Below are 12,467 nucleotides of genomic sequence, written 5' to 3'. Positions count from 1 at the left end.
TTTCGGCACACAGGTGACCAACAGACAGACGAACCGGCTAGCTATATACCGATTCACTGTAATATGCCATATTTATTTGTGTAAGGCCCGCAACCCCACTTTAGTGCACGAAAATTCGAACAAAAAAAGAAGTCACTGAGCATCACGTGACCATAACTTCCGAGATCACACTATGTGCTGTTGCAGTTTCTGTGGCCTGCCCGCACACTCGCTGATTACCTTCTGTCAAGCTACTACAGTGTAGACCGCTTATAACGTAAGTCATGGGAGTCTTAAAAATCCGCGCTATAAGCAGCACCGCGTTATAACCAAAGCTTGCTTTTTTCGGCTTTTGCCTATGCCAAATGGACCACCCACCTTTCAAACACAATTTATTACATATTTCACTCACACACACATACAACACAATCGCAGCACAGTACAGAAACCAAGGCCTTCTGACAAGTGTGGCATCAGCAGAAGAAAGCTGTTATTTTCATCTGGAGACGTTTTTTAACAACGCTTCGAACAATTTCGTCCTCTACGAGGCTTAAGCACTGAAGTGCTTTCTCACTCAAACTGTTCTTCGCACAGTACATCTTCACTTTGCTGAGGTATTCCAAAGCGTCTTCACACAGGACATCTGGGTCTGGCGTCGGGTCGACATTGTCGTCCGACTCATCTTCGGTTGCAAGCTCTGTGCTACCGTGCACAGCTGCGACGGTCGCATCATCCGTGCTCGCTTGCTCGCAGACGGGAAGCTCTGACTCACCGGTGTCGACATATTCTTGGAAGGTGTCTGTGGCGGAAACAAACTTGCTTTCAACGAAGCCGGACTACGTGTCGTCGGTGTTGACTGTCTCATCGACAACATTGTCACTCGGCTTATCGGCGTTAAGAGCCTCTGCATTGCGTACGAAGCCTGCTTTCTTGAAGCACTTGCTTATTGTCCTGGTTTTTACCTGCCACCACGAAGCGGCAACCAAATCAATCACACCCCTTAAATTCACCTTAAGAGGCTGCTGCTGCTGCACACTCGGCAAAACTCTCTTGCAGATGCGTTTTTTGTAAAGTGCGTTTACGGTTGCAATGACACCCTGGTCGAGCGGCTGACATTTTGCAGTTGTGTTGGCAGGCAGAAACTTTAACTTTACTGCAGTCAACTTTGGCTTGATGTTGTAGGCTGTGCAATTGTCGAGAATGAGCACGACCTGTCGCTTCTCTGCCTTCACGTCTTCATCGAACTTGCAAAGCCAGCTTGTAAACATGTCTTGCGTCATCCACGCCTTTTTGTTGGATTTGTATGTCACTGGCAGGCACTCTTGCTTTTTAAAGCAACGTGGCCTCGCTGATTTTCCAACGACAAACAGGCAGCACTCGTCCCTTCCATCCATGTTAGCCCAGAACAACACAGTTATGCACGCTTTTGAGGCCTTGCAGCCAGAGCAGGCTTCGTGTCACAGCGCAAGAGTGCGGTTAGGCCTTGCAGCCAGAGAAGGCTTCGTCTCTCAGCGCAAGAGTGCGATTGGGCGGAAGGTTATAAAATATGCCAGCTTCGTCGGCATTGTATATGTCGCTGTTCCTGCACATGGACAGCATGGTTTCCAAATTTAAGCGAAGCCAGACTTCGATGGACTCGTCGTTGACATCACCACTTTCATCACACACCACTTTGCAGCTGATGCCATGGCGATCCTTGAATTGCTGGATCCATTCATTAAGTGGGTTGACATCGTCGTGGCCTAAAAGAGCACCAAGGGACTTGGCTTTTTGTTGGAGCATGGGGCCACTCACTGGTATGCTCTGAGCCCTAACTTCATGGAACCATCTGAAGAGCGCTGCGTCCACGTCTACGTACTTCGACGTACGTATTCTCTTCCGTGACAGGGAAGATGAATCTTGCTGCAGTTGCTGCCACAATTTGTCCTTATCTTTTTATATGGTCGACACGGTTGTGTCGGAAACGCCGTATTTGGCCACCGCCGGCACCTTCAGCCCACTTTCTGTCTCTTATAACGCATTCCTTCGTCTCCAGCGATAAGGCATGCTTTCCTAGGTATACTTTGTGGTGCAAAATACATTCTTGAAAAGGGACAGAACAAAGGAAGACAGTGAAGCGCCAAACTACCAACTGTTTATTGACAGTCTGAAAAAACATACAGAAGAAAAGACAACTTCCGCTCATGCGCAGGGAGCCAAGGTGTGACAGAACATGGTCATGATAACATACTTTGGATAAAGCACACTTCGGTGGAATATAATATGATACATGTATCGCTGACGCAATCAGACCCTTTCTTTTTAATATAAAACGCTTCTGACGACTCCCTAGGTCCCGACTTTTGCCATGAATCAATACTCACTCAAAGCATGGCGTTGCAATCACCTAAACTTTGCAATCAATTACCAGCCGCATGGCTTTGCAGTGGTATGTACTGCTCATTCATAACAAATTCAGCCAAACTGAAATTCCATTGTAGTTGGCCTTTAAAGGGGTCCTGAACCACTTTTTATCAGAGTCAAGAAATGTATTTGACATGAAAACAGACTATTTCAGAAATACTTTGCCCCAAAAAGTACTTCAGTGCATTCAGCAAAAGCGGCACTATTGGCGATCACAGATCCCATTCGCGGTTCTTCCACTCCTTCAGTGCCTTGCACTGCAATGGCAGAGCGAGGCATGCCCAAAACTCTCCGCCTACTAAACATGGCATGCAGTTCAAATTTGATATTAGGTGCTCATGCAGACCCCACTAGTAATGATTTTGGTGCCTACGTTTTGCCAAAGTCGGACGCTATGCCTCTGCTTACGGTTGAGTTCAGTGTCTCGTCCCTTTGCTGTGCTACACACAGTGTACCAGATAGTCACGCGCAGCTAAGTAACATAGTAGCATGAGTAGCGCATTTCCTTTCGCTTATCTCTATGATAATCAGACAATTTTAGAGAGTCAATCCAACTTCATCTTCATGTTCGCTCGTCCAAGTACGTTGGCAGCGCCCACATTGGCTAAGCAATGAATGCCACGCTTCGGACTTGTGTAAAAGGATTCCTAATGTAACGAGCTTCGGCCATGATGGCGACACACCTCGAGGGCGTGCCACTCGGGAAGCAGATACCCGTTCGTCGGAGGTAGTCCTTGAGCCACGGCACCCTGCAGCAGCCGCAGTATCTATGCTACGTGGCATGTGCAGCTATGTGCAGTTGTGGTGGCCAACTGTTTGCCTGACAGGGGTGGAGTGCACGCTCACACTATGCTGCAGTCCGGCCATGCTGTGTGATGCAGACCACCTTTGTCCTGCACCAGCTTGACCAATGGATGGTAGCCGAATCCGAATTATGCATTTTACTCAGTCGATTAACATGAAGCAAAGTCTGCCAAGGCGTCTAGCCAGGAGTGAGTATGCACTTGCAAGCATACGTCTAGTCTGACATCAAGTTTTGCATGGTTCGAGGCTAATTGACTGTTCAGAACTAACAGAAATTAGCAAGACCCGACGGCCACAACACTGATGTACAGTGCAGCCAAAGTCACCCGTGATACCTGCATCGGTATCACGGGTAAGTGTGAGCATACGATAGTCGCACTTCCGGAAGTGTGTAATTCATATCGAAATTTGAAACACAGATTTTCACTTGCTTCAGCCTGTTTATTAAACTGTGTCAAGAAATATATGCAATAACAGTAGGAAGAACTGCACTAATCCAAACAACCTTCTTTCTTGATGCGATCTATTGGCATCAGAAATACTGAAGATTTGCACTAGCCAATCTACTATTTATTAAATATTGCAGCCCAGAAAGAGTGAGGAGAAGGCTTCTGTTCAAAAGAAAATGTTTAAGAAAAAGGCGACTTCGTGTTTCGCTTGCAAGCTCCAAGCGCCCTTCACGACTGCAAAATTCAGCTGACAGCTCACAGTTCAGTTCACAGCACTGTATGGCATCTGCGTACCGTGTTTTTTCACTAAACCCAAGGGGTGGTTCGGACCCCTTCGAGGAACAAGAGTCCATGATTGGTAGTCACTCTCTCAACGCTGCACAGGAGTATTTTGGTCGGTGAAACAAAATGTAGATGGAAATGAAGTGATGGACATGATGTTAGCATCATGTAGCTCATGTGCTAGTTGAGAGGAAGTAGAACACAAGTAACGCATAGAGCGGAAAGGCTGCTGGATACACAAAATCGTTCCCGGAATGTACATCAGGTCACTTTACGTGACAGCAGAGAAAACAGACAATGCATACAAACTAATCCTATTCTGCTTTTCAATACGTGGGCAACAGCGCAAACGCTTAGTTACACTGGACACATTCACTTATTGACACTGAGTGACTGATGTGAGCTATGTGCTTGTTCTTCGCATTTCAATTCAATTGACTCAAATTAGCTCAGTTAATCTGAATAATTTGAGCGGTCCTGTAATTTTTGATGCAAATTCTATCGAATAATATGAATAGCCCGCGCAGCTCTATCTGGATAATTAGTAGTTTGTGGCTGGCAGCAACGTGCGAAGGGCGCTGCCACATACAGTCTTTGACTGACTTTGCAGACCTTGTGGTGACCGGAAAATTCTTTATTTACTCGAATCTATACTCGCGGACAACCTTCTGTGTTAGGAATGGAAATCTACGGGGGTGGAGCTTCTGCACATGTGTTACCACGCCAAGTAGTCCGCCAGCGTTTGACGGTGCTTTCGTTACCCAGAATAGATGCTGAATCGACACTGCTTTTCCGTTCACACATGGAAGGGAAAAGCCGCAAAATAAGTTAACTTTTATGTTCAGTGGTGTGTTTTATCGTATATAACTGTTGCTGATAAGGAGTTTATGCTTTCTCTTCCCCAGCTTAAACTAACGTGGATGAAAACACGGGACTCTTTTCAGAAGCACTCTCATTTGTGTGTGCTTTGACTACGTAGCTTTCCCTTCATTGCCACAGAAAGTTGTCCGCGAGTATAGGCTGGCCCCGATTCTAAGCAGATCCCCGATCCCCAAGGCCAGGAGAAAAAAATTTTTTTTTTATATATATATATACTTGCCTCAAATTTAGGCCGAACAAAAAAAGTGATAGCGTTCACATAACGAAAACAACATTTATTTAATATGAGCATGCCAAGCTCATTCCACATCGCTATCTTCCTTATCACTGTCATCTGGTTGCAGCCAGTGCACGTAAAAAGCATCTCCCGTTGCCCCCTCAACGACGGACATTTTTCTCATCGATGCCAAAGTCCCACTTGGCTTGAACATTTGACGACGCCTCTGTGGCTAGTACAACTTTTGAAAGCAGCAGCATAGTGGCATTGCCTGTTTAGTGCCATTACGATAACACCACGCCGCATGCCAATACGACACAAGTCAGAATGGCAACGTCGTTCATGTGCTTCATTTTGACTACTGCCGTGGCTAGTAGCGGCTGCGATATTGACTTTTCCAGATGGCACTAGCTATGCACCATATTTATCAGTTTCAAGCGTTTTTTAAAATCCTCCAATCTAAGCCAACCCTCGAGTTTGGTATATGATTATTTGAAAAAAAAAAAAAAAAAAATTTATCTGCCTAGATTCGAATAAATACGGTTGTCCGAAAAACTCATTCAGCCAAAAAAGAAAACTTTCTACGCATAGAGCAGCTTAAAAAAAGCTCTAATAATGCCTTGCTTGTACTACACTTAGAGGCAATCAGACTTGCTTGGATTTGCGCAAGGGTGATGTTGCTTCCGTATACGGTCTGACAAGAGTGTCACTGCATTGGCGATCTCCACCAGTGGAGTTCGCCATGGAGATCGAAGAAACGAGCTTTGCACCACTCCACTCTCACGAACGCACAGGAAGTGGGCTCGCTCACACAAATGCTGAGCTGCACAAACACCCATAAAGATGCAACATCTGCGAGACACACCTGCTCAGTGGACACACCATGTGCAAAATAGCAACCGGCACTATTAGGGGAAAAGAAAGACAAGAAACAGATCATGCATTTAGTTATTATGACGATAGTGTTGACAGAAAGCAGAAAGAAAAAAAGAAAAAGTGCCGTCCCCTGGAGCTTTTTGTCAGCCAAGGAAGAGCGGACATGTCCTCTGAGACTAGAGAGGGGCGCTTGCTCTATTTCTGATAGCTTGTGCCTCCCAATCTTGGAGGCTATAGAGCAGGCCACTGAAAGCCAAGCCAGGAAAAAATCCATCATGGCAGCCTCCAAGAACGCGTAGTGTGGGTCGGAATGAGCGATTTAATTCGGAAAATCGAACTTTGGGGCCTCAATTCGCCCGTGAAACTGTGCGTTCACAAAGTCTGGAATATCCGTCAACTCTGAATTTTTGGAGTCAAGCACCCTCGCACACGCTTTAGCGGCGGTTATCGATTCCGTGAATGTCGTCCGCAGCTTTGTTGAGTGCAGCGGTGGTGATTTTTTTGTGCTACGTGTTGTGAGCCAGCTGGGGTACATGGCACTTGGGGTGGCGAACTACCGCGGCAAGCAATCCTGCATCAGTGATTATATATAAATTTTTTTTCTTCTTCATTTTGGTTAATTCGAAAATCTGCTTAATTCTAAGAATTTTATGGTCCGGCAGCCTTCGAATTATATTGAGGTTTCACTGCATCTTTTGTTGAACATCCCAACGCTCATTCGGCTTTCAACTGTGTTGTGGCACGTGGTCCTGTGATACGTAATTCGCTAGCTCAAATCACGGTATGTTTTTGTCTTGTATAAGCTGCTGTCTAATAGAGTGACAGGACGTGTGTCAAGGAAAGAGCAACGCAGTCGAGGATGGCAAGAGTAGGGATGTTGTCGCCTGATGCTTGATGGAGGCCATTGAAGCTCAGGCCTGCCAATGAGATGATATTGTCACATTGTTGTGACAGTGAAGAAGCAGACGATAATGAAAACGGTGGATCGGGAATGCAATTCTTTATTGGACGTACATGCACCCAGGAAGAACAAATAACACTCAAAGCACAACGATAGTGACTAACACATGCGTCAATTGTCGAAAATTTTGTGCACGGGCCAGACGCATCGGCTATTTATATGCGACTCATCAATAATTCCTGCCTGATCACTTATGTTTGCAATCCTTCTGAAATCTGCGACACTATTCACATCGCACATGCAATCTGATTATAAGGTTATGTGACAGCGTAGACAACGATTGAGAATGTTCTGATGCATGTGGGTGCGCCATGGAATCAACAGTTAGCAGGTGAACAAGCGGTCACCAGGCAAAGGACAAACAATGTATGCGTGTCAATGTGGCGAGCAGTTTTCAGTAAATTTTTTCTTATGAGTGGGTTTGACTGTGTCCAGGTTATTGTGCCTAAAGCTGGTGCTGCTGTATCGTCACAACTCACTGAAAGCCTCGAAATTGGCAACAATTGTAGCAAATTTGTTGGTTTTGACAAAAATGCATCTGTCAACCCCCCACAAGCTTCTTGTTTGAAGTTTTACCCAAGGCCTTCATTTGTTAGTTCATATAGTAGAGAACATGCAGACACCATGAGTGTTTAAGCTTTCCCATAACCAGGTGTGTCATGTGTGACATGCACGCTATACATGCGCGAGCATTTATAAAGCAAAACATAGGTCACGCAGTCTTTCAAGCTCTGGCTACGTTCTTTGGCCAAGTACAGTTAGATGTTTAAACAAACACTGTGGCAAAGCCAACAACGCCAGAACGAGACATTAGCTGACTGAGTGATCAACAGTGATTGACCAAGGGATATCTCTGCCCAATGTTTCGACAATTCCCTCGTTGAGCGTTACTGACAGCATGCTGTCACTGGAAAACTTGGCGCAATTTGGAAGCAGGGAACCGATCGGGACGAATGCTGCTATTAACTGTTCATTTTTCTAAACACACAAACAATTTATAAGCTGATTGTTTGAATGCTTATACCTGACAAGCGTGGAAGTTCTTTCTGATTTGCCTTCTTGCTTTCCTATCAAGAAGTGGCGTGTTGCATGCACTTGAATAAACGTATAAATCAGTGGTGTTTTGAGAGAAACGACCAGTTGGTAGTGGAGGTGGTTCTTCTCGGTTCCCTATATCTGCTAAGTTTTCGAGTTAACGTAATAGAACTAGCCCAACAGCCAGTCCTTCTGCCATTGTTTGGTCCTGCAAAATCCACTAGTAAAACAAGGACATGAAGAAACAAATACCACAGACAAGCACTGACGGCCAACTGGAAGTTGATTTGAGAATTCTCCACCCATTTTATACCTTTTCCAGCATAGGTATGCGTACGCCAGTCGCACATACATCTGCAAAAACAGCTACATCATAATCTTTCATGTCTATGCTGGAAAAGGTATGAAATGGCTGGAGAATTTCAAATGAACTTTCAGTTGGCAGTCGGCGCTTGTCTATTGTATTTGTTTCTTCGTGTCCTTGTTTTATGTTTGACGTCGTAGTTCTACGGAAACCCACGAGGTCGAGAGAAGTAATTATTGAAGGGAAAATTAGACATCCAGCCAATCGTAGCAATTCCTGCAAAGGAAACCCATATGGGTTCCTCGAAAGAAAAACCTCACAGTGAAGAAAAATTTGTATTGGTCTGGGACACGAACCTGAAACCACCGCCTTTCCGGGGCAGCCGCTCTACCATCTGAGCTAACTCGTGTTAGGTTCGTGTCCCAGACCAGGACGAATTTTTCTTCAACTGCGAGGCTTTTCTTTCGAGGAAGCCATATGGGTTTCCTTTGTAGGAATTGCTAGGATTGGGTGGATGTCGAGTTGTCCTTGTTTTATTTGTGCTGTTCTACCATGGTCCTAAATATGAACCAACTAGCCCTCGTGAAGATCTTACTAGGCATTCACAATCTAGTTGTCTAGCTCGTGTACGATTCCAGGGCTCGATTGTTGAGGAAGATCACTTGTGCGAACTTACTGGCAGTAAGCTTGGTCAAATGCCATGGCAGTTTGAACATTGTGTGCATGAATTAAATCAGAAAAACCGAGTAGGTCATGATACAGCATCCTGAATTTCGGGGGTTGTACATTGCTTCTGGTAGTAGTGCTGTAGAAAAGTACTGGAAATTGGACTTGTCTGAAATGTTGGTTAGGCAGCCACATGCAGTAGTGTATGGCAAGCTTTAGGGAGCAAAATAAATAACTGATGAAGAAAACATAATGCTACTTGACTGGCATTGTCAGGAATCAGTGCTCACATGAAATGTACCATTTGCAAGGAGGCAGCAGTGTGCATTAAGCAGCCATCTGTAAGCCATCTTCCTTAGTGTTTCAGATGGCAATTTGGGCTAGTTGGTTAATGGTTCATGTTGAAGTTTTTTGATGCAATTCGCTTTAAGAGTTAGCAGTTGGATGTGTTGCACCTAGAGGATTGCATGCTTGGACCCCTCGGTGGCCAACTCTAACCACGCCTCACTGGCCGCCGTAAGGGAAGGGAACAGGCAACACCTGGAGGGCAAGTAGGAATGAAGAAGCAAAGTGCAGAGTTCCAGCGGAGCTCAAGGGTTAGGGAACGCACTGCGAGTAGTACATTGAAAATTTTGCATGGCGCACGCAAAAGGGAGCTCAGAACAAAGCAGTGGGACCGCTGTCTGTGTCGCCACATGTCCACTTGTGACATTTGAGCTCTCTGGCGAAAAACAAAAGCACACACCGTCCAAGGTTAAACATTATTTAAAACTTGACATTTCTACCTCCACACAAGAGCCTTGTTCACAATGGCTCATTGTGAACAAGAGTCCCATGTGAAGGTCACTTTGTCAGGTTGTTACCCCTTGGTCATTGTCTGTATTGCTTTTTGCCATGATTCTTCCAGACCAGGCAAAATTTGGTCAGACTCTTGACTTCATTTCAGCACGAGTGGCATCCATCTGCACTCACTACATTGCTCCACACAACGCCTTTTTTCGCCTTGATTTCAGGTGTTTGTCATGCCGACACTGACACATGCGGTTGGCAAGGTATTTTGGGCGCTCGTGTTGGTGTAATGTCGTGCTCACTACCAAGGTGGATGCACCATGAATTTGTGTGTATGGTGCACTAGGGCGATCTTTACGAGCTGACTGGTTGTCGGGCAACACTGGTGACAAAATGGTGTGTGGCATTAACACCCTCTCGACTGTCACAGTGTGACACTGATGGTTCAAAAATTGGAAATAAATTATTTGTCATTGATAAATTAAAAATAATTTTTTCTTTGAAAGGCCCAGAGTCATGTTTGAGGCAGGAGCATAGCTAGCTGGTGGGTCCACATAGCTGTTGTATGGGAAGCGCGCTTTGCTGCAGCTAAACTGTAGAGGTAACCCGTGCCTTTTTGCCACGCCAGTTGGACAAGTTCAGTGCCCTGGTGTGTGGAAAGACGCGGGACCAGCTGGAGCTGACGCAGCAGGCCCGCCAGTGGATGCTGAGCCTCAAGCCGCGCTCACTGAACCTCTGAGAGAGGGCGTACTTGCACAATCCCTTCCTCGGTACGTCCCTCCACCATACGTGGGTGCCCCCAGTGTGGCCACGCAAAATCTGCACTGTTTGTTTGCATGCGCTGCGGTGGTGTAGACTGCACCACTCCCTTGCATGGCACTCTGCTTGCGTGCTGCAGTGATCACTTGCTCTTGTTTGTGACCCCACTCTCACTGCTGTTTGGCATCTAGCACTTGGCACTGCGAGACCTCTGGTAGGCCGGTTGCTAGTACACTGTTAATGGCGATGATGCATTTTTAAGCGCAGTGTTGCTTTGAGCCATTTGGTGCTTTGGGGAAACCAATGGGGAGAAACACACACACTGAGAAACATGTGGCACCCATCCTGTTTCACGGTTCTTGTCTGTTTCTCATCCTTTATTTTTTCATGAAGCACACATTCTTTAAAGGGGCCTGGGTGTAGTCATCCAACTATTCTCAGTTTGTCATTTTAACTGAGGGCAAAGGGCCTTATGTTCTTTTACACACAAAAAATGCTGGGCCTTTAAGCACACATTTTAATCAAGCATTTTAGTTTGACATCACTTCCTCTAAGCCCATCTCACAAACAGCAACAGTCCAATCATTTTGGCATGCTTGTGTGATGTCAAGAAGTGTGGGGCCACTGTTGTGTTGTCTGCTCCAAAACACTCTTTAACGACATGTGGACTTTAATGGACTCTCCTAGCACTGTTGCATTGTGCTTTTCACTTTGAAGAACTTTTTTTACTATTAATAATGTGTAGTGTCGTTGAGCGGAAAAAAGGGAGGAAGAAACGGAGTGGACAGAACAGACTTTCATAATAACGTGATTAATAACATGATTATCAAAATCGGTGGCTCAGATTGTAATTGCATCAGGTCTGGCAAATGCTTGCTCGGGCCCAGTTTGACACTGCATAAAAGTAATGCAACAGTGTTGCAACAACTCTGCACAACTAGAATGCTCATGTACCTTTGAAGTCGTGCTGGCGAAGTTGGATAGTTACAGGGTGAATTTGGAAGCTACGTGGGTGAGTGGGTGACTGGGACCTTGTCAGGCTATTGCCTTTTGTCTTGGCGCCCTCTTTTTGTTGAAAAGAAAATAAACTTTCACTTTCACAACAAAGTGTCAAAGTTGTACAAATTCGCAGCTTGCCAGAAGAAAACCAAAACACAAGCTGTAAAAGAACTACCAAGTGTATCGACAATTTCTGGGGACCGAGTGTGGGCTTGGCAAAACATTACGCTTAAGATCTCAGTCACTGCACAATCTGTGAAACCTGTGATAAGCTGACCCAAGTTGTCAAAGCCATAGAAATGGCCTTTTGAGCAGAGTTGCAGTGCATTCCTTACCCACACCATTTTAAATAACGGAGGTGCCCATAATTCCACGTCCCTTTTAACTCCTCAGACTAGTGCGAGCTGAGTGCGCAGTAACGCGCACTGGGTGAGAGATTTTGTTTGAAATAACCATGGTGCAGGTATTGGAGTTGAAATTTGCACGAGTTTTTCTCCATTCACAAGCATTGTAGATTGGGTAAGTTGGTGCACATTGCGTTCTCAAACTGGTACAGTTTGTGAATGCAATACAGTTTGAAGAAGAAAGTCTGTTTCTTCTTTTGGTTGGCTTGGCTGTTTCTTCATTTCCTTGTTGCCCTGTACTATTTCGAGAATATTCAAATGCATAGGACTTTGCCAGAACCAACAGAGCTCTTCGAATTATCCATCAATCCAAATTTCTTGAATTAGTCTGCTTTCACTGTAGTAGTACTGCTCTTTCGCACAAGAATACACTTCGTGGCATCTTATCTCGGCTCCAAGTTGTTGCCTTTAATCTCTCTACTACAGCAGAACCTCATTGATACGAACCCGTTATGTGCAATTTACTGGCGCCAACATTTGCGATCAAGAAAAAAACTAGTCTGAGGACCCCTAAGTGTTTCCATGGTGAATATGAAAGCATTAATGTCCAATTGAATGAGCGGTCCTTCGATTCTTGCGTTGCGAGTGATGTATGTGCTGCCTAAGCCAGCAAGCAGCGGCAGCCTGCGATGCCAGCACCACATGCCACTGATGCCCTCAC

General features: G+C 45.4%; 1 protein-coding gene across 7 annotated transcripts in view; it reads left to right on the top strand.

Annotated features, from left to right (window-relative positions):
* The window catches only part of LOC126517477 (myb-related protein B-like), a 293,223-nt gene that overhangs the window by 270,294 nt on the left and 10,462 nt on the right, over positions 1-12,467 (top strand). For 5 of the 7 annotated variants that reach the window (XM_072285352.1, XM_072285348.1, XM_072285351.1 and 2 more), the window contains one exon: positions 10,273-10,414. The exons of the other annotated variants lie outside the window; for them this stretch is intronic. In XM_072285352.1, the coding sequence (XP_072141453.1) occupies positions 10,273-10,383 (111 nt within the window). In that variant the 3' untranslated portion in view covers positions 10,384-10,414. The remainder of the gene's footprint in view (positions 1-10,272; positions 10,415-12,467) is intronic. 7 annotated transcript variants of the gene reach the window in all.

The sequence above is a fragment of the Dermacentor andersoni genome, chromosome 11 (genome assembly GCF_023375885.2).
Source record: "Dermacentor andersoni chromosome 11, qqDerAnde1_hic_scaffold, whole genome shotgun sequence".
Classification (NCBI taxonomy): Eukaryota; Metazoa; Arthropoda; class Arachnida; order Ixodida; family Ixodidae; genus Dermacentor; species Dermacentor andersoni.
The sequence above is the reverse complement of the archived record's forward strand: the minus strand, read 5'-3'. Positions and strand labels throughout refer to the sequence as shown.